At 30.6% G+C, this 27,239-nt stretch overlaps 1 protein-coding gene across 2 annotated transcripts; it reads left to right on the top strand.

Moving 5' to 3' along the window:
- Positions 1–26,194, top strand: LOC134683926 (dynein axonemal intermediate chain 3-like). Of its 2 annotated transcripts, none has more exons than XM_063543247.1 (23): positions 1–145; positions 2,469–2,559; positions 5,248–5,437; positions 6,970–7,038; positions 7,722–7,906; positions 8,309–8,413; positions 8,993–9,139; positions 10,102–10,260; positions 10,479–10,748; positions 11,019–11,097; positions 11,755–11,879; positions 12,295–12,468; positions 12,820–12,942; positions 13,756–13,829; positions 16,012–16,156; positions 16,662–16,746; positions 17,079–17,218; positions 20,999–21,062; positions 21,682–21,812; positions 22,336–22,540; positions 23,929–24,020; positions 24,395–24,517; positions 25,674–26,194. In XM_063543247.1, exons 2-23 carry the CDS (start codon positions 2,488–2,490, stop codon positions 25,815–25,817), a joined length of 2,901 nt encoding a protein of 966 aa, XP_063399317.1. In that variant the 5' UTR covers positions 1–145; positions 2,469–2,487; the 3' UTR covers positions 25,818–26,194. The 2 variants fall into 2 exon arrangements, with proteins under 2 accessions (XP_063399317.1, XP_063399320.1); XM_063543250.1 differs by having other exon boundaries at positions 1–155.
- The last annotated feature ends 1,045 nt before the right edge of the window (positions 26,195–27,239 follow it).

The following is a 27,239-nucleotide window of genomic DNA, read 5'->3' as shown; positions in this document are numbered from 1 at the left end:
GACATTGCTTACATCCGGGAACTTTAATAATGGACGCCAACACACAAACAAATCCGATTTGAAAAGTCCAAAGCAACACATAGTCACAAGTTTTGCTCCGAAGGCTTAATATTTGACCAGGACATCCCATTTATAATAAATTCTTGTAAGCACAGGTTGAAACAATATAACAAAAAGTACAAACATACCTATAATGTCGTAATACCAAATAAAAACGCACATGAACTATTTCTATATATAGTTGTTGACATGGACTTTCCTCAATATTGACAATCAGGGGCGGTTCCAGCCAATTAAAAAAAGGGGTGGGGTGGGTTTTAACCCAGAACAAAAAAAGGTGGGGGGTTCAAACTAACTGTCCCCATTCAAAATGCATTGATTGTAAAAAAAACCCAGGGGGTTCCCCACTGGACAATACACCTGATCGCTATTAGCCTACTCGGCCGGCCGACCCGGCAGCTTGACCTTTTTACGCAAACAACAATCACTTTTCCATTGTGGAGTCAGAAATTTTGTTTTATGACATCATAATTATACGGGAATCTGTGTGATATCCAGTAATGGCGGACAAATAGTGATAAGGTGTATAGTCATGATTGTTCAAAAAATAATTTGGGGGTTGGAGATCTAGCTGTTAAGACTGATCCCTACACTGATAAAAGGTCTAAGACTCAATCCGAACTTGGGGCCCCCTGAAATTTCAGTATAGAATAGAATACACCTTATCGCTATTTGTCCGCCATTCCTGGATATCACACGTTCCCATTAAATTTTGACGTCATAAAACAAAATATCTGTCACCACAATGGAAAAGTGATTGTTGTATGCATCAAAAGTGGCTGCAGGGTCAGCTGGGATTAGCGATAAGGTGTATAGAATAGAATATTTTTATTTCCCAAATTACAGGGCCCATAAAGGGCATAAAATCAGATACAACTGATTTACATAATTTGTAACAACAAAAATAATAGTATACATGTATATATCCTCGTGTGATGTGTTTTTGTACTAATAACAATTTTCACTACTTACGTTTTTCACTGTTGAGTTTTTATTCAGGTGTTAAACTAAAATTTTAAAAGCATGTTTTGTTTAATGTTTATAGATCCTTTATAGGTACAATGTATCTAGATCTTATGTCGAGGGCTTTTTAGACTAACAATAATTTTTTAATGTTTCCCATTACTTTGCAATTTTCATATGTAAAATGGTGTCATATGTTTTCGTATGAATTAAAAATTGGACCAGTATATATAGGACAGGAAATGACTAAAAAATCTTGAAATCAGTATTTTTAAAAGTCATGGTGATTGCTTAAATCATTAAAAAAAAAGTTATTTAATACTTTTCAGTACTAAAAATAACTAGTAAATTGATTTATGTTGATGAGGTTTCATGTCCTGAAATTATAACATTGTGATTTATTTCAAACTTTTTACAAAAGACATATTCTTTTGAAAATAAAATGCAGTTTTCAAAATTTGGGATTTAATGTAAAAAAATTAAGCTTGTTTTCATCTTTATGTATTAAGAATGTATAAAAATTATTAAAAGAATTGTCAATTAGATATTGAATAGATGGATTTTGAACAACCATTTTATATAAGAAGCATGATAATTTGAACTGGCTGGTTTGTATTAAAAACTACCAAAAAAACAAGTGACAGTCACATGTCTTGAAGATCCAGTGTCTGACAGGCTGAAGATGTAGCTATTGTAGTTCTTACGTCTTTTAAAAGGGAAATTGAATGTGTCATACACTTTTCACGTTGTAGTGTTGTTGTTGTTGTTCCAATTATAGAAACCGAAGAACACGCCACAATGCAAGCATGTACAGTCTAAACCAATGAAATGGGGTTGATTTGAAAACAAATGACGCGAAAACATACGACACGAGATAATTATTTTCATTAATATGTGCTAGATACTAAACTATCTTTAAAGCCTTAAACATAAACCTCACCCCAACCCATACTGAACCTAATACTGTACTAGCTCTAACCCTAACCAAGAACATCCCCATACCTTACCATAACCAAGAATGCACACTAACTACTAACTAATATGAGGGTAGTAATTAATGCCCTTTACCTTGGGTCTTATTAGGTTCTAAGCTTGATGTGGGATTGGATGATTTTTTGTATAGGGTGCCGAGTGAATGTCGGATAATTAAGAATGAAAACATAGTGCAGGTGATGCGGGAAATTACATGTGCTATTATGGCAATAGGAAGTGGGATACAGGATTCTCACTAAATAATAAGCAGGATCCCATAATTGTGTCCCTTTTAAAAATCCTGTACCTCCCTGCTTTAGAACTTGAGATGCAATGTACTTAAAAACTCAAAATATGTAATTATTTATAAAATGCATGACTGATCATTTCACATTTGTGATATATATATACATTGTGCATATGTATTTATATTCTGATATTACAAACTTTGTAATTTTTGTTGTCAATTTTAGAGCATAAAACAGAAGCAAAATGCCTGAACCAGAGACTAAAGATTCATCAGACAAAGAGAAAGAAAATGCCAAGCAGGATGAGAAAGATAAGGTAATAGTTTATTTCTATTCTATTCTACATGTACCATATAGTGACCGCCTTCAACAAATTAAAGATTATGTCACTGGAGGAAACTTACAACAAGACATAGATTGAAAAATGTACAATTTAAAAAAAAAAAATAAATAAAAAAAAAAAATGTTTTGTATGATAAAGTAAGATGTTGTACTTGAGTTAATATTGATGCTTTGAATTTGAAGATTTAAAAGAGCCTACTGAAGTGCATTTACAATGTTATCTGGTAGTTTGTTCCAGTCGGTAATAGTTCTTGCAAAATAGGATTCTTTTCTGTACTTTTTTTTTGCAGGATGGAATTTGGAAGCTGTTCGAATTAGAATGTCTTGTTTGTCTTTTTTCTGGAATTAATTAATTATTTTGGTTTCTTATTGTGCAATATAAATTGTATTTTAAAATCTGTTATTATTACACTCCTAAGAGCATAACATTTTTCAGTCTATGTCTGTTTGTTTGTTTGTTTGTCTATACACTTCAGGTTAAAATTTTTAGTCAAGGTAGTTTTTGGTGAAGTTGAAGTCCAATATACACATGTTCCCTATGATACATGTAGATAATCTTTTGAATCTAAATGCCAATTTAGAGTTTTTATCCCAATTTCACAATCCACTGGACATGGAAGATGAAAGTGTCACTGTGAGTGTGTGTACTACAATGTATGGACACATTCCTTGTTTCTTTTTTTTAAAGCAAGTAATGCCCTAACCCTAACAATAACACAGGTGCACTATAACAGTGGGCCAAATTTGGACAGACAATTATTGTGAGTAGGGCAAATTTGGACATGTTTAATCATGAATAAGAGAACATGTTAACTGTATCCATTTGGAAAATGAGGTACTCTGATGATGCCATTTATAGCAGGGCTTATGTGTAGAATAAGTTTTGAAGCAGTTGATAGGCAATTAAAAAGGTTCCAAGGAAAAGTATTAATCAGCAAAATATGTGTGAATGGGACTCATTAGTAGGCATTTCATACAAAATAAGCACTTGTTTCAAAACTGTTACATTAAGTATGTCATGATATATACTATCATAGTTTTAATTGCCATTAATTGGTATTCAATTTTTGTCGAGCCTTCGACTTTGGTCGAAAAAGCGAGACTAAGCGATCCTACATTCCGTCGTCGTCGGCGGCGTCAACAAATATTCACTCTGTGGTTAAAGTTTTTGAAATTTTAATAATTTTCTTAAACTTTACTGGATTTCTACCAAACTTTGACAGAAGCTTGTTTTAATCATAAGATAGTATCCAGAAGTAAATTTTGTAAAAATAAAATTACATTTTTTCCGTATATTACTATAAATGGACTTAGTTTTTTCTGCGGGGAAACAAAAAATTCACTCTGTGGTTAAAGTTTTTAGAATTTTAATAATTTTCTCAAACTATCCTGGGTTTGTAGCAAACTTGGACAGAAGCTTGTTTATGATCATAAGATAGTATCCAGAAGTAAATTTTGTAAAAATAAAATTACATTTTTTCTGTATTTCACTATAAATGGACTTAGTTTTTTCTGCGGGGAAACAAAACATTCACTCTGTGGTTAAAGTTTTTAGAATTTTAATAACTTTCTTAAACTATCCTGGGTTTGTACCAAACTTGAACAGAAGCTTGTTTATGATCATAAGATAGTATCCAGAAGTAAATTTTGTAAAAATAAAATTACATTTTTTCCGTATTTTACTATAAATGGACTTAGTTTTTTCTGCGGGGAAACAAAAAATTCACTCTGTGGTTAAAGTTTTTAGAATTTTAATAATTTTCTTAAACTATCCTGGGTTTGTAGCAAACTTGGACAGAAGCTTGTTTATGATCATAAGATAGTATCCAGAGGTAAATTTTGTAAAAATAAAATTACATTTTTTCTGTATTTCACTATAAATTGACTTAGTTTTTTCTGCGGGGAAACAAAACATTCACTCTGTGGTTAAAGTTTTTAGAATTTTAATAACTTTCTTAAACTATCCTGGGTTTGTACCAAACTTGGACAGAAGCTTGTTTATGATCATATGATAATATCCAGAAGTAAATTTTGTAAAAATAAAATTCCATTTTTCCGTATTTTACTTATAAATGGACTTAGTTTTTTTCTGCGGGGAAACATTACATTCACTCTGTGGTTAAAGTTTTTAGAATTTTAATAACTTTCTTAAACTATCCTGGGTTTGTACCAAACTTGAACAGAAGCTTGTTTATGATCATAAGATAGTATCCAGAAGTAAATTTTGTAAATAAATAAATCCATTTTTTCCATATTTTACTTTTAAATGGACTTAGTTTTTCTGCAGGGAACCATTACATTCACTCTGTGGTTAAAGTTTTTAAAATTTTTTAAATAACTTTCTTAAACTATCCTGGGTTTGTACCAAACGTGGATAGAAGCTTATTTATGATCATAAGATTGTATCCAGAAGTAAAGTTTGTAAAAAGATTACTCCGTTTTTTCTGTAATTTACTTTTAAATGGACTTAGATTTTCTTACAATCAGTAACAAGAGGAATATGTTTATTGATTTTTTTCCTCATTGTTGTTGAGCCTGCGATTTACAGCAAAAAAAGGCGAGACACTGGGTTCCGCGGAACCCTTATAAATTTTTCTCTAAAAGAAAGCTGATTTTCAACATTTTAGGATATTATTAAGATAAATTGATTTCTCTTGAAAAGGATACAGCTGCTGGCAAGAAGTCTCCTAAAGGAAGTGCTAAGAGTAAACCAGACAGTGCTAAAGGTAAACCTGACAGTGCCAAGGGCAAACCTGGAAGTGCTAAAGGCAAACCTGATAGTGCAAAAGGAAAGTCTGCTCCAGCAAAGAGTCCTACTCCTGGAAAAGCACCTGCTAAAGCTGGAGGAAAAGGTAAATATTTAATATTTAAACTTAGGAAAGTATTTGCATTTTATATTCATAGTTAGATAAAGCAAAAAGAACTAACTTGAAAATAAAAACTTCTCTTTCGTACATATGAATGAGAACAAAATAAATAGTTTTCAATGGTTTTTCCAAAAAAAGGAAGAGTTAAACACTGTGGCTCAAACTATTTGACCACACTGTAGAACTGTATCAAATAAATGCATTAAGATCAGGAAATTGGTCATTGAAAAACATGATACACTGGTTTCAATTGTTTAAATATTGTAACTTCTATAATATGCTTCACTTTTTATTGATTCAAATTCAAGAGTTTCATATTAAAACAAATTAAAAATCTTTATCATTAAAAAATAAATGAATATGTTATAAGGCCACGATTTTTTTATTTGTTGGTTTACGGATCCGCCGACCCGATTTTGCCGATTTTCAGAATAAAAATAAAATTGACTTTTCATGCTGTTTTATTCCCGCCGACCCTTATCAATGCATTATCCCTGAAAAATAATTAAAATTTTCTTTTTTTAATGAAATGAAATGCATTAATCATTAACAAAGTTGATAACACTTTCTGTTGTGAAAAATAAAACTTCCAATTTACGTTTCCTAAAATAGACAAGTCAATTATAACTGACCTTGAAATGTCTTTTGCGCAAATAATTTTGCGGAACGAAACCTGTGTTTAAAACCAATTACAAAATAAGTTCGTTTCCCTAATTTGTCATCAGTCCGTAAGATGCATCATCTGAGAGAAATAGACTTGTCCAAACGTGGACAGGTGGAATCAGAGACATATAATACATATGTCTCTGGTGGAATACATCAATTAAAGTACTGAATATTAACAAATCATTTGAAATTTTCTTGTTTCATAGATAATAAAAAAATATCGATCATTGGGATAAACACCGGATTGCATGACAACTGATTAACCCGATATTGTCGTTTTTCCAGTGGACGAGTCTATTACGTTTTTCGACACGTGTGTTGAAACTTAATTTTGTACGACGTTTTTACATTTTTTTTTCTATATCAGTTTTTTGTGATTGAAGATCATTATTTACCAAGTTTTCTGGAATTGATTGAGAGCTACGCGAATCTGTTTTTCTTGTTTGTGAAATGACAATTTTTAGTATCGTCTTTTTCTGTGCAACCCCCCTTTTTTACAGAAAGTTATAAAACGATGTCATGCGATGTTTATGATCACTGATCAATAATATTTAATCGAACTAAATGTTAAGAAATGATGACAAAACAGTATCTAAGACAAACATTTTGTTAGTAAGGTGAAATATATATTTATTTTTTCATATTTTTCTGTTTTGAAAGATCTTTTTTTTCTTTTTTTGATTGACCGACTGACCCGACTTTTTCATGGGAAAAATCCGTAAACCAACAAATTAAAAAACCGTGGCCTAACAAATGCTTGACAGCAATGCTGTTAGACAAGTTATGAATTATAAAATATTTAATTGAACCTGAAATCCTACTTTATCACAATTTGACATTACTTTTTGTAGGTGACAAAAAGAAAAAAGAAGAACCAAAGACAGAAACACCAACAGATGCTGAGGCTACTGAAGAGGAAGGTATAAACACATTGTTTTTTATACTGTTTTTTTCTCTCTACAGGATATATTAAAAATACGACATGAAACAGTACTTGAAATATGTTGAATATTAATAATTGAACTCGTATTATGTGAATACAATAAAAAATTATTTGGTTGCATGATTTTCTGTTTAGGAATGTAAGAAATCTGATAGATGTATTCCAGGATATGGTGATAAAATGAAAAAATAGTGCTGTATACTAGATAGAATAGTTCCCTTTATAAGATAAAATAAAGATCTATTGATGATTAAATAATGCTCTATACAAGATAAAATATGCTCTCTAATAGATAGGAGATGCTCTATACAAGATAAAATAGTGTCTAAACTAGATAAAAAAAAAAACGTAAAACAATTACACATAGTTGGGTAATACTTTGGTCCTTGGATTCATTATATTCAAGTGGTACCAATTATCATTGATTTAGTGGGTAAAGGGAAACCACAAATTTACATAAATGTTAGGCGAAATAATAATTGACTGCAGTCCTGTATATACATATTTGCAACACTATGAAATCTAATGTCCATGAAAAACCCCTTTTCCCTCAATCCAAAAACTGCAAAAAAATAATAAATCCACAGTAAATGCATAGTTTTAAAGTAAGTTGCTTATAAAAGCTAGCATAATACTTACATTTTTCATCTATTGATATAGGTCTTCCTGAGGGAGTTGTACCACTGTTTTTGTCATCAAAAACACAGGAGATCTTCCATTGCAGAATGGACGAAGATGTCACAGTAGAAAATCCCATCAAAATTATTACAAAAGAAGAAATAATGGAAGACTTGAGGATGAGGGCTGGTGTCTGTGATTTTGCTCCACTCAAACAGGATATTATTGTATGTTTAAATACCATTTTTAGAGTTAAGATTGTGTTTGTTTTCCAAAGTTTTGTTGTATTTATATATCTGTGTATGTATATACAGTTGAGGCCATACATTATAAATATCATTGAACAAGGTGCATATCTGAGGCTTTAAGGAAAGAACATTAGCATCTGTTAGTAATAGCATTGGCTTTAACAATAAGAACGTCACACTTTTAAAAGCATCTCAGAATAAGTGAAAATAATTCAAAAGAACAAACAACAGTCTTATTTATGAAAGACAGGCACTGAATAAGTTAAATATGACAGCCATTGAAATACAGGTTCTTACCTAATGATTGGTGTATACAAAAATAAACAGTAGTTAAACAATTGCTTTCGATACATTGTAACTTGAGTATTTTTAACATTTCAGAATTACCCAACAGATGAAATTCTGGTAGTATACGATTCAGAGTTTAAATTTGGTCAGAATTTCTATGTTGCCCTCACAGAAGAAGCTAAAGAGAAGATATTAAGTGTAAGTCAGGAATAGTTTGGTGAATTTACTGACTTGTCATGATGTGAATAAATGTCATTATCTACATTATAATAAATATATAAGATGATGATGAATGTGGAGTGAATTTTTAAAAATTATTTGCATTCCAGATTCTTATGGACTAGTTAGTCCCATAATGGAAAGCTACAAACATTATGACATAATAATTGTTTGTTTTTTTTTTATATGTCTGTAAGGTTAACATGCCTCAGGTAAGCATTGATGCAAGTAAATAATGGCTCAAATGTTCATTTTCACCACCTCCCTGGTTTAAATTTATGAAGATAAATTCATTCTTTTCACTTGGTATGTTTAATATCCAACCTCCATGTTTTTGTTCAACATATTCATTTTTGTCCTTGGTATTGTATTTCTCTGAAATATTTTTTTCTTCTCATAAATAGCTTTTTAGCTAAGCTGAATTCTAAAAATCTATTATACATTTTATCTTTTTCTAGTGTTAACATAAGAAGAACATCTTTTATATACATATTTTATTTGTGAAAGAAATATACCATTATTTTATGCTTGACCTTGTGAAATATTTTGTGATTGTAGGCTGGTGTAGAAGATGCTGAGGGTGAAGGAGCAGAGGCAGAGGAGGAGATTATATACACCTATTCACCTCCAGAATCTAAAGAATGGGTCTCTCTGGGTAGTGAGAAAGAGATTAAAGAGGAAAATGTGGTGGAAAATAGACGAAGGGTAGGTTACAGGGTTGTGAGAATGGAATGATTAAATGTGCAACAAAGCATTGCTTCTGTACAAGTGATCCAAAATGTCTTTTATTTTTGATCATTTTCATATGTATAAAGAGTAAAAATCTATCTATAATTTGCCCTTTTTTAACTTTTGAATCAAACTTCAATAAAATGCTGTGTGACCAAATGTTAAATATTAGGTATTAATTTATTGCAAACAAGCTACACCTACATTTGGTCATATGAAGCTTGTATTCTCTATATGCCCCTTATGGGCCCTTATTTGGAAATAAAATATATCTTATCTTATCGGACCACAGATAAATTATCACGTTGTGATTGGGTAAACGCCGTCACGAGGTGACCCCCTATGAGACTGTATGGGGTTAGTAAGTTTCATATGGGGTTTGTGACTCGTTAATGTTGACGTCATTCATTAATGTTGTTGTGTTTCATTGTTTATTTTTCAACAAAACGCTGCAGAAAAAGTCCAGCGTCCGATAAACTCGTTATACGGTTAACTACTGACCCCCTATGGATCCATAGAGGGTGAATAAAATTCATAGGGGACTCTGCCTCCGGCCTCACCCCCTATGGATTTTACTTACCCTCTATGGATCCATATGTTATATTATGAAGCTGCCAAATTCAAACATTAGCTTTTGTGGCAATGCAAGAATTTCTTCAAAAGTTATCATGCTTGTCAAAATGAAAATCAGTACTTAATCTGTTTCAAAGCAAAAGGAATTAGAACTTTGTTTATATGATGAAAACAAAAAGGGAAACATTAGTACAAAGATGGAGTTGAATATAATGATTTGAAAATATTTATACAAACTGTTTTGGTTCATTTATTCATTATCATATTGATTTTCAATTTGTTGAAGATTTTACAATTTTTCTTGGTCAGGTAATGAAAGTTAATGTATGGTAATGTAATCATTAAACTTATTTTCTGTATTGTAGATTAAGGTCTCTGTTAGAAGAATCAGGAAAGAGTTTGGAGGGCCTGCTAAGTTCTCCGACAGAAATGTGGCTGATGCCAAAGATGGTTATATAGAATGTAAAGGATATGATGACAGAACCTTTGATCTGAAGAAATTAGAACTTGACAAGAGCACACAGGTAGGCTTTTGTTGTTGTTTGTTATATCTATCAGCAAATAGATTTATCATTAATCAGCTTATTCATTGAGACCATCTCAACAACTTGATCTTGCCTTCTTTTTTTGAATCACAGTAAATTTACTAACCCTTTGATAATGTTAAAGTTGAATTTAGGCCGTATTTATAAAAAAATAATACATGAACTGATACATTATTTTGTTGCATTATATTTTGTAGGCTATTCCAACATTACAAGAAGAGGGCACACAGACTGATTGGAAATATCCAAGGAATGCTAACACACAATATTATCCCAGAGAGTTTTCAAATCAAGAAAAAGATGCCATTCTTAGTTCCAAAAACTTACCAAACTTTATAAGTGACGTGACTCCACGATTTAAAGCTGCATTACAACAGAATGAGATAATGGATGTATTCTTTATTGATTGGTTACATCTAGGTGATGGGGACCAAAGCTTTGGTAGTAAAGCAGACAATCATCTCAAAGTGAGTTACTTAACAAGTAAAGTATAAGTTCAAATTTCCATATAGTTAAATGTTGAAATTAAACTCTTGGCATACCCCTATCAATGTAAAATTATGGTACTGAAATAGTGCAATATCTAGTACCGAGGTGCATTTTCAGAATGAAGTTTGCATATGAAATGTCTTTTTCACATAATTGATACCATCTTATAAGTGTAAGGTAAGAATATTCCAAAAATGATATGCCTTAGTGAATCAATTTTCAAATATTAAACAAAATCAATTTTGTAGGAGTACCAGTCTTTCACAGATCTACAGTTTAGTAAAGAAAAGAGAATAACATGCATACAGTGGCATCCTACAATAAAAGGTAAGAAAGGAAGAAATTAATATTTTTTGAAAAAAAAGAAGAAAAGAATAAGCTTGAATCTTGGTTTATGGGTAAATAAATTCCAAGATTTATAAAATATGGGAATAGGATTTGAAGTTGAAGATCAAAATCTCGGGGAAGAATGGGTATAATTATCTGATTTTTTTTGGCCATATCAGGATTCATTTGCAAGAAATATGCTTTATAAGAAATATTTTTTATTTATCTCATTCATTTACATGTCATGATTAGAAATTGCTTAACTTTGAACTCAGAATGATAAAAAGAGCTGCACTAAAAAAAATTAAGAAAAACTCCCCAAAAAGGAAGCATATTTTTGTGTTCAAGACAATTTTTTTCTGTAGTGCAGTTCTGTTCATAGTAGTTTCTTAATGATGTGATGGAAGCAATATCATTATCAAAATTGTGTTGAAATTTAATCCTATTACATACTTATATTATTTGAATCACAAATGATGTACATGTACATGTATTCAGAACTATTTTCTTCTTATAACCAAACTTTAATAGATTTGATTTCATTATTTAGATCATGGAAAATTACTAAATAGCAAATTTAAATTCTAGTTGAACATATATAATTTACACTTGGATAGTCTTGTGTTATATATTTTAAAACGTGACATTTGATTTCAGGTGTGGTTGCTGTGTCAGTGGCAGAAAAAATGACATTTGATGACCGAATAGATTCTGCCGCAAAGGTGATAATGACACCATCTTTGATACTTATATGGAGTTTTACAGATCCCATACATCCACAGGTATGATAACATTACATTGATTATCATGAAAAATTTATGATCACCATGCATTTTACTGTTTTATTCTATTTAAGGTCTGCAACTTATTCTTGACAATACATGTTCATTACTAGAATGTGTTAGTGGAGCCTTTTGTTTGCTAAAGTGTCTCCTATATATGAAGGGGATATTAGTTTTAAGTCCACTAAAACAGATTTTCCTAGAGTTTTACACTTATTATTTTGATTAGAATGATGGTTATAGTTTCCATTTCAAAGAGAAAATCTAGCTTTCTTTTTTATTAAAAAAACGAATGGAATAAGCATCCAAAACCTTCAGTATCATTCTCTCAAGTTTTTATGGTCTGATGTTGTCCTTTTATTTCTTTAATTTTTTTAAGGGAATGGATTAACTATAATTTATGTTTGTTTTACAGTTACTTTTAGAAGCCCCAGATGATATTTACAGTTTCCAGTTTAATCCATCAGATCCTAACATTATAGCTGGTGGCTGTTACAATGGACAAGTTGTATTATGGGATATATCTGCACATGCCGATAGACTTAAACAACAAAGAGGAGGAAATAGGAATAAAAAAACAAACGTTTTGGTAAGAGTTGCTACAGTGTTTACTAACCTATGAATTATTTAATAGTGCTTGACTTAAAAGACAAATGATGTTTTTTCCTACAGTTTGATGTAATGATAAATGTCAAATGTAAAAAAGAAAAATGCAATGAAAGCATCTCAAAATAATAATAATAAGACTATTCTGATGAAATAAGAAACAGTCTATTTATAACAGAAGTTAGCGTAGCAATTAAAACAAATGAAAGACAATTGCTAGACTATTTTCTTGAGATTGAGAAAGGCTTAGGTTGAATGTAAGAAACATTTTGTTTTCAATACTTTACTTAAGTATTAAAAGTGCTTTAACCTTATCCATATTGAATCTTTTCAGCCTGGTTTTGAAGATCCAAATGCATTAAAAACACCAATAGTACGATATTGTGCTGTATCTAGTATAGAAAATAGTCACAAAGCTACAATAACAGATTTATTATGGGTACCAGATCATATGGAGGTAAGTACAAAGCTACAATAACAGATTTATTATGGGTACCAGATCATATGGAGGTAATTTCAAAGCTACAAAATCAGATTTATTATGGGTACCAGATCATATGGAGGTAAGTACAAAGCTACAATAGCAGATCTATTATGGGTACCAGATCATATGGAGGTAAGCAATCATTGATGAGTTTTTAATATGAGGCAGGCATTACCTGTAAATGGGGACGAAGTCTGTATGAATTATTTTTTTGTAACTTAAATATTTGTTAAAAAAAAGAAACGAAAATACCGTAACGTTTCCGATTTTGGTTCTGTTGTTAGGGATTTTAGTTGTGACGTTATTTAAGTTATGAGGTCATATGCAATGTAAACAAAGAAACGCTATCATCAGGTAACGTTTTTTCATATCAAAGAATTATTAAAAATGAAATAGGTATTGCGTTCCTTCCTATTTATACTAGACTGATAAATATATATTTTACTCAAAGATTTATACAAACAAAACCGGAAAAAGGAAGTACATTGTAGATTTCTGCGCAGGTCCAGGATTTCAAAACAGGCGACAAAAAAAATTTGAACGATTTTGAGTTCATTAGTACAATGAAAAATTCTGGATTTTTTTTTTTTTTTATTGAATTTCTACCGTTATTGGGGACTTCATATTATGTAGTCAAGCATTGAAAAGGTGAATCATCAAAATACAGATTTTTAAGATGTACTAACAAAGGTTAATGAATTTAAATAATTGGAATAGGTATTTAAAACATTGTTTATTACATTTGTTAAGATTTGCAGTTGCATGTATTTTCTTGTAATTTCTCAGGTTAACAGAATGGGTGTTCCACAAGAAAACAAAGCATTGCAGAATTGTCAGTTAATGACATGTGCTACAGATTAGTAAGTAGATATTTTGTGTATTTGTTTTGTCAACCTAAAGGATCAGCATATCCATAATGTTAATATAATCATGGAAGTATTATATTGACAGGAACTACAACGACTTATTAGCACTTATTTATAACCCGGGGAGCTCTGTTAAAAAGATATGGAAACTGACTAATTAGTATGTTATCGTTAATAGCCCTTTGTGACCATGTGCAATGCCGCGGTCATAAATCGACCAGAGATACTTCTTTTCAATCACATGATTTTAATCGAGACAGATTAACATAGTACCTGTCGGAAAACACCTTTACGTATTTCAATCGCGTCGGTAGACCTTTAATCGTAAACAACGTATTTAAACAAATCGACTGATGCATAAAAAATGAAAATCGGCCCAGAATTATTTATTTTACAACAATTTGAAATAGTGAGAGGCATTATTTTATTAGTTTGTCGGTGAAGTTTAAATTGCGATTAAGGTGTGTTCCGGTTACAGCCGGTTAACAATAAATATATTTGATAAATATTAAGACTGTGCAGTTTAGAGTAATATATATGGTTAAGTTACAGGATAATCCTGGAAAGTAGAAATTTCCAGTTTACAATATGAAAATTAATCGAGCAAGTACCAATCAACAAAATACAACAGCAGAAAACAGAGATCTATAACTACGTTATACAGCTAATTATGAAATACATTTATGTTCCCTAAAATATGTTATCACTGTCCGACCAAATTATACTGGTAAATATTATTGAACCGTCGCACAAGAATTTGAATAATGTCACAAAAAAATCCTTGAGTCCCAGTACTAAAATAAATTCAACACATCGAGTTCAGCTGAACATTCGTATATACCAACCAATGATCTTATCCTGGATTTAGAGCGAAGCTTAATAATTCCTACATTTATCTAAAATCTCTTTTATCTTTTGATTTTATCAGAACCATCATTTACAATCGTCTTAAATATGCAGGAAAAGTGTGCAACTTTGTGGAGTAAACACGGTAGTTATTATTATAAATTCACAACTTGCGATATATATATTACATATAGTCAAATTTCTACCGAAAAATAAATCAATAAAAATGAGGCATTTATTCAATAAATTTGGTACAAATTTCCATCGTCAATGTGTTTTTCCAAAGAATTAATGACGACTATCATTTATCCATCAATCACTCAATCGGCACACATATATATGCAGATGTACGGTAACGGAATCTGCCGAGGTTTGCCGATTGCTGTTTCCTAAGAATTTATCACAACTTTTTATTTCTTCGTTTATTTCCGTAATCCCGAAAACAACCGAGACTGACAATATTGTAGGGCACCACACGCTGGTATGTGAATAACTTGCCATGTTTCAAGCTAATTAACATTTCATTAAATTGCGCGCGGCATCGCAGATGAAACGTTTGAAGTCAGGTTGTAGTAGTTCCTGTCAATATAATACTTCCATGATATAATAAACAAAAAGAGACAACTGTAAAAAAAGATGAAATAATTATAAATTATTGTTGATCATCTCAATGAGATTGATTTTCCTGCTTGAGCTGGTATGGCAAAAGTGAAAAAAAAGCAATCGAGTTGTGATGACCAATGATAATCTGTTTATCGCCTTTTTTACCTATGACTTACCTTTGATTTTATGTCAAATTCATTGACAACGCCAGGTGCCCCCTTAGTTTTTAGCAATGATTCTTCATATCACTCGACTCTGCTGAGAAAGGAAATTATCAGTCAGCAAGATCAAAGGAATATTTTGTAACATAGCAAAAATACAGGGTAACTTGTTCTTTCTGAACTTGACTCATATATGATTCTATATTTATTACTCAGCATTTGCCAAAAAATACATACCTACTTTAATTTTTGCAGATTAAACTTAATGACACATTTATAGTTTTCTCTACAGTATCTTCTACATCTTACCTATACATTTGAGCTACCAAAAACTAAATTTTATATAGGCATTGTTTTGATGCATTGAACATTTTTATTTCTATTGACTAAAATCATAAAAGGGTTTTATCTTAATGCCAAATATTGATAGTAGGATATGAGTTTGTAACTTTTGTTTTGAGTGATATCAAGAAAGACTTTGTAAAAGTTGATGTAATTAACAAGGTGAGCAGGGATAGGTTTATAACTGTATATTTTTTGTATTAGGAGTTTATTTTATTTTTTAGTTGTGTTCTGTTTTGGGATACGCGACCCCCAAAAGGTCCAAGTCAGCTTTTAACAAAGAAAACAGATGACAAAGGACCAAAGAATCCAATGGGAGTGCCTAATACATTTAAACACTTAGATTTGTCATGGAAACCATTTTTAAGAGTAAGTTTGTAGTTTCAGAAGAAATCTTTAAAATGAAATTGGTATTTCGTTATTCAACAGATTATTATATTATATTGATAAATTAAAAAAATAGACAGCCAATATAGGTCAATACCAAATGCTTATACAACAATACAAAATATAGATACATTGACAATCATTGGAGAGATTTCGGACTTTAGAACAACTTGTTATCATTACAGTTTTAACATGCAATGAACACTTTTTGATCTTAGCTTATATATTTCTGATTAAAAATTTAAATTGAATATTATTCATATAAAAATCTGTAACAAAATATTACTTACTTACTTACTTAATCCTCTTTGTGCGTACTTGCACATGAGGCCACTAAACAAAATATACCTGTCAGAAATTTTTATTGCATAAAGTTGCATCACATTTGTATTCTAGAGTATTATTTGTTGAATAAGTTCACTGCTAAATAAAGAACATATGATTTTTTCCTGCCACTGTTAGTAATAAGATTTGACCTAAATTTTAGGTTCATCTCCACAAGTCTGAACCAGGTGGGGATCATAGTCCTACTAAGTTTTCTATATCAGAAAAACAAGGAGACAGAGGATCATGTAAGTATAATTTGAAAGAACAATAATAAGTAAAAATACTACTTTGTACATAGTGCTAGGAAATTAGGAATCACCTTCTTAAATCAAAATATACATTTGTATATCAGATAATAACCCTGTTTTAAATACAGCAATTCAATGTTCTACCTGTGACAAGTTTTATAATATATTTATGGAATATTTCAGCATTACCGTTTCAAAATGTGCACAAGTTAATTTTAATTATTCTTCAGTTAAAAATATTACGTCATCAAATTGTTTATTAATTTAAAATTTTACAATATAGTGTTCATATATAAATATTAACTGTAGGCGTGTTGTTGTTATTTCAGTAAATAAAGCAACAGATGGATTAGATACATCTAAGTCAGATGCAATGGGTGGAGGATATTATTCATCCATGAAACCCGGGTCTGGCAAGGAAAAGAGGACACTGCAGAGTGTCAAGACTCATTTCTATGTTGGGTCAGAGGTAGACTCAAAATTTTACATTTAAAATTCACTCTCTTCATAAAATGGTGATTGCATGACAGGAGAAATGAGTTGAACTTTATTCTGTTCAACCCAAAGTTTGAGGGTGTTAGGGATTTGGATACTGAAGAATGTCATGCAGCCACCAGTAAAAGAAGAGAGTGAATTTGAATGGGTCTGACTCCCTGTAATGTCCTGTTTAGTCACACCCTGCACATAGCTGTTCTATCTATTTCACCTACTGTTATAACAGAGCAAGCATCAACCTTTCTTCCTTATTCCAACCTACTTTTGCACATAACCTTTTTCTTCACAATTACATTTAATATTGTTTTCTCTACTGTTTTACAAAGATAGTAACAGTGAAATTAACCATTTTTCACATATATTTTTATATGTATATATAAATAAATGTAATGCATGCTTTAATTCTAACTATTAAATATGTGACACTGTATATATACTGATGATATACTAGTATGTACCTGCACATGATATGCATGACTGATCTTTTACATCTCAATGTAGCATGATACTAGTCTGTATAGTCATATTTAATTAAAATAGTTATGAAATTCAGAAATTTATTTTTTAAATAATAAACGTTTATATTGAAATTAAACATTTATATATGGTACTAACAAAGTGATTGCTTATTGATATGAAAACAGGGGGAAGGGGTGTTAAGAATAATGAAGCTCATTAAGTTTTGTCAATTGATATTAGACATATATAGAAATTTTAAGATGTTGCATCTGCTTGTATGTATTAAGCAAGGATATATTGTTAATTTTTACTACACCATCAGTGTTAACATTGTGTCTAAAATCCTTAAAATTCAAATTAGGAATTTTATTTCAAATTGACAAAAGAAAAATCAAAAAGATCTGGATGTTGAACAATACTAGTAATGTAAATTTTGACTTATCTGTGTCTAAATTAATATATTTTTGCTGCACAGTAAGGATGTAATAAAACTATTTCTATGATGAGTTTTAGTCTTATCCAAAAATATGACCAATATTTTCCAGATGGAAATAGAACTTGTAAAATGCATTTAAACAGCACCATCTTAACCATTTAAGGGCATACAATACAGTTACAGGGGAGGTAATGACGTTGCTAACATAAAATGTTATTTTCCCGACGTCAAACCATGACATATCGGGAAAAGATGCATTTTTCGACTGATTTTTAGCATTCAAGTTGATTTAATTTGAAAACAAGTTCATGGACCCCTATTTTTTAAAACGGCAATTTGTTTCATTTTGCAAGGAGATTATGTGACCCAAATTATAAAACTGTAAATAGCGCAATTTTTTTAATTTTGATAAACATGCAGCCAAAAAATTATATTTTTTCATCTATTCATGAACATTTGATAAATATGAGTTATTTCTGAATAAAAATTGCATAATTTTTAATGAAACTTATAAAATACAGAAATTTCCGATTATTTAACAAACAAAAAAATTGTTTTTATCTTTTTCTATCTCATTTTACTCAAAAAGTAGCAAATGAAGGTATATTTTTTATCACATATTTGATTAAATCAGGTAAAAAATAGCCTACATGCAATTTTTCATCAACTTGTATATACCTGTTCAAAACTGTATCATATGCCCTTAAGTATCCATTAAAATGAGTTGTTAAATTTTGGTATTAGCCATTTAAGCTTTCCTAATAATGAGATTACGATTTTGGTATAAACAATTTAAAGCTTTCCTAAGAATGAGATGTAATATTTTGGTACTAGCTATCTGAGTTTCCCTAAGAATGAGACGTAAGATTTTGGTATTAACCATTTAAGCTTTCCTAAGAATGAGATGTAAGATTTTGGTATTAACCATAAATTTTAGCTTTTCTAAGAATGAGATGTAAGATTTTGGTATTAACCATAAATTTTAGCTTTTCTAAGAATGAGATGTAAGATTTTGGTATTAACCATTTAAGCTTTCCTAAGAACAAGATGTAAGATTTTGGTATTAAACATTTAAGCTTTCCTAAGAATGAGATGTAAGATTTTGGTATTAACTATTTAAGCTTTCCTAAGAATGAGATGTAAGATTTTGGTATTAACCATAGAAGCTTTCCTAAAAATGAGATGTAAGATTTTGGTATGAACCTTGGAAGCTTTCCTATAAAGAATGAGATGTAAGATTTTGGTATTAACCATTTAAGCTTTCCTAAGTATGAGATGTAAGATTTTGGTATTAAACATTTGAGCTTTCCTAAGAATGAGATGTAAGATTTTGGTATTAACTATTTAAGCTTTCCTAAGAATGAGATGTAAGATTTTGGTATTAACCTTGGGAGCTTTCCTAAGAATGAGATGTAAGATTTTGGTATTAACCATTTTAGCTTTCCTAAGAATGAGATGTAAGATTTTGGTATTAACCATTTTAGCTTTCCTAAGAATGAGATGTAAGATTTTGGTATTAACCTTGGAAGCTTTCCTAAGAATGAGATGTAAGATTTTGGTATTAACCATTTAAGCTTTCCTAAGAATGAGATGTAAGATTTCGGTATTACACATTTTAGCTTTCCTAAGAATGAGATGTAAGATTATGGTATTAACCATTTAAATTTGGTATTAACCATTTAAGCTTTCCTAAGAATGAGATGTAAGATTTTGGTATTAACCATTTAAGCTTTCCTAAGAATGAGATGTAAGATTTTGGTATTAACCATATAAGCTTTCCTAAGAATGAGATATTAAATTTTGGTATTTACCATTAAAGCTTTTCTAAGAATGAGATGTAAGATTTTGGTATTAACCATTTAAGCTTTCTTAAGAATGAGATGTAAAATTTTGGTATTAACCATTAAAGCTTTCCTAAGAATGAGATGTAAGATTTTGGTATTAGCAATATAAGCTTTCCTAAGAATGAAATGTAATATATTGGCATTAGCCATCTTAGTTTCACTTTAGCATGAGATGTAATATTTTTGAATTAACCTTATAATTTTCTCCGAGAATGAGATGTTAGATTAAAGTACAAAAGTAAGATTCCCATTTGGTAATGATAATAAGGATGACTTGACTGCTCTGTTTTACAACAGTATTTGTTCTGTGGAATATATTTAACAGCTTTGTGAGTGTTTCACAAGATGGTGAAGTCAGGTGAAGGTTATATATTAAGTATCATTATACCATGTGTACTGTTATTCATCATTTATTTGTCTTTCAATTAAATGAACACAATGATTGTAATTGCACATGCTTGCTTTTGGCACACATTTTCTCATTTCACAACACTGCAATCATGTTCAAATGTCCAGCACAGCTTTCCCTACCCTGTTTGGCTTCTGTAATTGAATTTAAGCGGTCAGAGTGTAAGTAGAATGTTTAGAGTTTACATACTCTTAGATATGGAAAGAACATTAAGTCTACATTTGTTAGTGAAAAAAAACAAAGCGGAAATATAAATGGACTTTGTCTCACAATTTGAAATTAATCATGAACAATTTTTATTATCTTAAATAACTTTTACAGTGAAAGTTAAAAAAAATCTCCGTATGAAACACCCCTTAAATACACTTTAATTGAGAAAAAAATATCTAGTACCTAGTACTACTTCACAAAAACAATTGTGGTCATTTTTTATTTTACTAAATTCTTCCCAGAATTCAAACCTACTCCCCAAAGATGGAAACATAGTTTTCACTGTTCATAAAACAAATTTTGATAGATTTTTTTTAAAATTTGACTTGTATATCATATGAGATATTGTGGAGTTCTGACATTTTTTACTCATATTAATAATACAATATTGTTTAGGATGGAGAAGTAGTATTTGTTGACTGGATGCCACAAAAAGATCAAGATACAGGAAAAATACAAAGTAAGAATATACACACATGTTACATCTAGGATCTAATACATGTTATATATATATGTGACCAATATGAATGACACAGACATTATTTGAACATCTAGGAATATATAAATTTATATGTACGATATTTAGAAACAGAGGTATTTGTACAAGTACACTTGAATAAAATTTACATGTAACAATATTTTCATATTATAATTATTAATTAGTGAAATGTTAAACAAAGAAAACTACCGGTAATGTACATGATTATTATGTGACACAAAGAAGTTGTTTATGTAGTATAAATTATATAAGATTTAACTTCATTCAATTTTCCACTCAAGTTGTAGCGTAGCATAAAGAAATTATAACAAAACATTAATTCTTCATTCCTATATTGGAATAGATATTTCTCCGTGGGTCTTTATGGCTGATTATGGAAATTGTTATGATATAGATTGGATCATTGGTAATTTCTTTTCCAATGACAACTGTAAGCATCCAACATTACTGATGTCACCATTTTATAAATATTGCTATTAATAAACTTATATTCACAAGTTGTAGAATATGTGGTTTGGTCAGGGGAGTTACTTTTGCACAAGAAAATATTTACAAATTTGATATTTCTTTATTTGTACAGCCCCCAAGCCAGATTATTATCATGCTGTACATGATGGACCTGTAATGTCATTACAAAGATCTCCATTCTTTAATGATGTAGTATTATGTGTTGGAGGATGGACATTCACTATCTGGAAGGAAGGAATAAATGTAGGTATCTAGGATGTGGTGGTTTAGTCAGTCATTATGAAAGACAAAACAACTACAACATATATTAGTCTATGACACATAGTTTTTTGTCCATAAGTTTTTTAAAAGAATCTAAATGTTGAAGGATTACTTATTAACGAAAACGTCTTTTATCTCATATTTACACAAATTTGGATAACTTTTTCACTTACAGATACAATGTCCAAAAAGGTATTGTGAAACATCCTGTATTTAAGTAGATAGAATCTATTAATCTGAGCATCCATCTACAAAATTATAGAGGTTGTCTTTTTGGAAATGTTACACAATATAAAATTAGAGTCCATGAGTCAATGGAGCTGACTTGGCCAGGGGACATAACTATTACAAAAAATATTCAATAAGGGGAGATAATTTTATTGGAAACATGATTTACAACTACATTTGACATTTTTGTGAATTTTGTGAAATTAAAAGAAAACAAAAAATAAAACAAACAGTTGAATTTAGAACATTGATTTATTTTGTTATTGATGTTTTGTAGAGTGGACCAATCTTACAATCTTGTGCTAGTCCTGTGAGATATACAGCAGGCTACTGGTCCCCATCAAGACCAGCAGTGTTCTTTATTGCTAAAGTGGATGGAAGTGTGGATGTTTGGGATATCTTAGATAAAACCCATGAGCCTTCATTGACACAGAGTGTTTCTCCAGTTCAGATCACTACTATTTTCCCATTCCCTGTATCACGTAAGTCTGACATACAAGAGATGACTATAGAGTCAAATGTGCTAAATATTATGGCTGCTACAGCTGCACTTCTTTTCTGATTTTTGTACCCATAATGTCATATTTAAATTTAAATTTTATAAAAGAGATTTTAAAGATCTCATGGAATGTTTGTAGCTTCCCCTTGAATGAATTATGGATACCTCTTATTCAATATCAAGATTTTGAAACTGAAATTAAGGATGTACACCTCTGAGGAGCCAACGATTTCTAGAATTAAACTTTTTTTCTTAACCTGATTTTTAATGATTTATAAGACTAACAATATAATTGATGAAGAAAGAATCATATGGTGGTGCATTTCGCTTTTTGCTATGGTGCTTTTAAAATGCCCAATTTTTATGATTTTCCCTTTTTCATCGATTTTTACCTATTTTTGGCCTTTTATCCTGAAAAAAAATCACAGTTCCACAATTAAACTTTTTTTCATACTTTCTACAAAGATGAAGTGAACTAATCTGAATAAATTTTACTTAAAAAACTATAGGTAGTGTTAATAGAAGAAAGTTTTATCATATTTTGATGCTTTTTTGTGTGAGATTTACCATGCTGTCAATTTTATATTTTTGTGATTTTTCTCAGGTTTAAGATCAAAATGCATATTATTTCAACTTTTTGTTATAAATGATTGAAAAAATACATATCTAACAAATTTGAAAAGACCAAAATGATATGGGATGAACATGATTCCTGTAAAATCATTTTTTGTATCCCTCACCTATTTTCTCAAAATTTTGGCTAAAAATACAGACTTGATTGGTCGTAAAATATGAAAACTGGATAACTCAAAAACCGTTCATTGTAAATACATAATTTTACACAGACTTATGTTTGATAATAATATTTTAAAGATATTTTCCACTTGTATCACACGTTTTGGAAATAATTCAAGAACGAGATTTCAACGAGACTGAAAAGTAACAAGAATACGTCTTTAAACAAAGGGGTTAAGTTTTGTTTGTTGCATTAAGTTGATGTTATTCAGACCCATGAAGAAAAAGAAGAAAACATATCAAACAGTATCTATGATGCACTGTTAACTAGATATGACATATTTGCTTACCATATGTTCCAGAATATATAGATAAGTTGCTATTGTAAATTTCAAAATTTACATATAAAGCAGTCTCCATGATAAACTTAGATATATTTAGGACCAATTTTGTTAGATTCTGTTGGCCTTTAGAAATGATTTTTTTAAGGCCCGAAACAATTTTATAAGCCTAGGCTGCTGAGCCTATGGTTAATTATGAAGACTGATAAAGTAAAAAAAAAAAGAAATGTGTTTGTTATTGTGAATCCACCTATAGCTACAAAACCTTTTTTAACATCCTAATATTTCCTTGCAGAGAAGCAACATCTTTTAGCAGTAGGGGATAATGCTGGAACTCTACATATATTGGAGATACCTTGGAGTCTTAGACAACCTACACCAAATGAGGTATGATAATTTCCTTATTGAGTTTGCCAGATTAATATTTTACTGCATTGAATGTGTAACTCTAAAAAAGTCATAGAAATTAACTTTGTATACCAAAGAACCAGAAGGCAGTAGTTACAAAACACATCCTTGTTAATATAGCTGTTGCCCTTGGACAGATTAAAATATATGTTTCCACAGGGGACATATGCAAGCTGTTCTTCATTACTAGAATCAGGAAAATACGATCAGAGTCTGACAAAAAATATCTAGTTTCTTGGGGAAGATGTTATTTTATATTTAGTGAGAAAGAACATTAAATATCATAAAATTTAGTTTATCTCTGCAAAACAATTTATCAAGGATAAAACAAACCAGAGAATTTTATTTTTCAGCTTGCAACTGTATCAAATTATGTAGAGCGTGAAGTGAAGAGACGATCATTTGTGGTACAGAGATGGGATTTCAGAGAACATGAAAAAAGAGAAATTGAAAATGAACTAAAGAAGAAAGCAGGAGTAAGTTGAGTGTTTTTAGTTCCCTGTCCATCAAGTCAGTGGAAACATAACTATTTGTCCATCTGTATTCATGCAAGCTGTGTCCAAAAATTTTCTTAGGAACTCATAGGTGGATCCAAGGGGGGGACCTGGGGTCTGGGATCCCCTTTTTTCTGTGAAAAATTTTGTTGATTATATAGGGATTCACTGAAGCATGACTGGTAAGACAATGCATGAGACTTCTCGTCTATTTTAAAGACATGGAAGAGGCCTTTTCTGCACAAAGCAGAGACTGTATCAGTATGGTTGCTTTTCATACTTTAATAGTTTACCTCAAGGTTAAGAAATATGCTAGGGAACCAACAAATGCATAAGCTATTTGAAAAAAAAACCTCAATCTACTTATTGAAGTCTTAACTTAGATCCAAACAGGTTTGCTAGTCAACGAAATAAACAAAACTTTGAAGAAAAAATCTGGCTACTTTGAGTTAAACCTGTTTTGTTGGACAGTCTAATAATTATTCATGATTGTTTGGTAAATTATAATAAAATGGATTTCATTGCTAGATAACACGCAAGTCTTGCTTTTAATTGTATGCAACTGTATAAAAGAGGGACGAAAGACACCAAAGGGACAGTCAAACTCGTAAATCTAAAACAAACTGACAACGCCATGGCTAAAAATGAAAAAGACAAACAGAAAAACAATAGTACACATGACACAACATAGAAAACTAAAGAATAAACAACACGAACCCCACCAAAAACTAGGGGTGATCTCAGGTGCTCCGGAAGGGTAAGCAGATCCTGCTCCACATGCGGCACCCGTCGTGTTGCTTATGTGATTACAAATCCGGTAAATAGTCTAATTCGGTAGGTCAAATTCATGAAAGGGAAGGGGATTGTAGTTACGACGTAAGGAACATATCCGATATCATTTGTGAAACGGTTATTCCATAACGGTCAACCAACTCGTGATGGCGTCCGTAAAATTTACGAAGGGATGATTTCAACTTCACCATTTGGAACTATATAACTAATGCTCCAATGTCCACTTAGGAGAAAAAGTGTATCTTACAACTTTTTGAAGTACCTTAACAAATCGTTTCTATTGTATTCCATTTGTAGTTGAACAACATGTCACACATTCAAACTATAATATTGTATATTATTTTAGATTGCACCAAATGTGACACTAACTGATGAAGAAGTAGAATACAGAATGAAGCAAGAATATCACCAGTTTAAAGAGGAAGAACAATCATTCCTTAGAGAATTGGGATTATTGAAGGAGGAAGATGAACCTTTACCAGAAACATAGGATATCATATTAGTTACATTGACAATAGTTAAAATATTTTGTGTTTCATCATTTTCCTGGATCTGAAATGGGATACCTTTGTATTTAACTAGATTATACTTAGGGGTTTTCTCACAAGCTTTTAAAACAACTCGATTGTATTCCGTCCATTTTAAAATACCTAATTCTGCTTATTTGTTTAGACATTATATTGTTGCATTTTTATATTTAAGATATTGTGAATATTTTGTGTTTATTAAGACTGTGATCTGTTATATTTAACTAAATGTATACACTATTTTTATATTTATTGACAGAAAATAGATTGAATAATAATTTTTGTATTTACTGATGCATTAATATGAAAAAAAGTTGAAATAAAATCTGTTGAATATGAATCTATAACTGCTTATTTTAAACAAAGCCTTTACCAAGTCAGGACTGCCTTTTTCTAAGTCTTTTTCTTGTAATTAGGTTTGGCATTGTATACTGTTCTTGATTTATTCAGGAGTTGATTTTGGCACTTATACTATTCATTTCTTTAATAGATTTTGTAATCAGTGATTAATTTTAAGGAAATCAGATAACAAAATTGAAATGTTGACTTGATAAAACTTGGATCAGACATCAAATCTAAAGTGAAGTGTTACTGAATTCTTTGCAAGTTGTAGTGCTTTTGTAAGGGTTTGTTTGTGTCCTCATATCAGAAGAAAAAAAATCTATATTCAATATCCAAATACTTCAATTAAATTTTTCTGTCTTTTTTTGTTTGTTTTTGAACAGTGTACTCTGTTTTTGTCTTGCTTGACAGAGTCAAAAAGCGATACATAGGTATGCTGTTTCCGGCGGCATCAACAATGTTTTAGTTTGTGATTAGTTCTAGTTTATGATGAACCACTAGTGATAAGTCAAAAACATTTAGTATGCTGTTGTATTAGTATTGGCACATCTCATTACCAAGGAGATTATCTGGCCCGCCCCCTCAGTTATGGTCTCTTGACTCTGAAACTTTTGCTTAGTTTTTAGACAAACCAATAGTTGAAGGTCAATGATATTTGGTATGCAGTTGTATAAGAATTGACACATCTCATTATTAGAGATATTGACCCCATCCCCTCAGTTATGGTTTATTGACTTTAAAATTTTGCTTTATAGTTTACATGTATTTGTTTATGTTTAGGGTTGTGTTAAGGGAACTACTTATGATAAGTCAATGGTATTTGGTATGCGTTGTATAAGTATTGGCATATCTCATTTCCATGGAGGTTGATAAGCCATGTACCTTCAGTCATGATTCATTGACTTTGAATATTTGAAAAACTTGCATGTTAAAGTGTTGCTATTTAAATTTTAACATTTGCATTATCAAAATTACCAAAATCAAGACATCTCTCTGTGATTAAAGTCTATTAAGATATTCTCATGTTTTTTCTAAAAACATTA

The sequence above is a fragment of the Mytilus trossulus genome, chromosome 1 (genome assembly GCF_036588685.1).
Source record: "Mytilus trossulus isolate FHL-02 chromosome 1, PNRI_Mtr1.1.1.hap1, whole genome shotgun sequence".
Classification (NCBI taxonomy): domain Eukaryota; kingdom Metazoa; phylum Mollusca; class Bivalvia; order Mytilida; family Mytilidae; genus Mytilus; species Mytilus trossulus.
This window is presented reverse-complemented; position numbering and strand designations above follow the sequence as displayed.

What these genes read in the sequence shown, in the direction of transcription:
- LOC134683926 (XM_063543247.1), top strand. Translation starts at nt 2,488, where the DNA reads ATGCCTGAACCAGAGACTAAAGATTCATCAGACAAAGAGAAAGAAAAT. An exon ending in AACTTGACAAGAGCACACAG is followed by an intron (nt 10,261 to 10,478) that starts GTAGGCTTTTGT and finishes TATATTTTGTAG; the next exon opens with GCTATTCCAACATTACAAGA. An exon ending in AAGCAGACAATCATCTCAAA is followed by an intron (nt 10,749 to 11,018) that starts GTGAGTTACTTA and finishes TCAATTTTGTAG; the next exon opens with GAGTACCAGTCTTTCACAGA.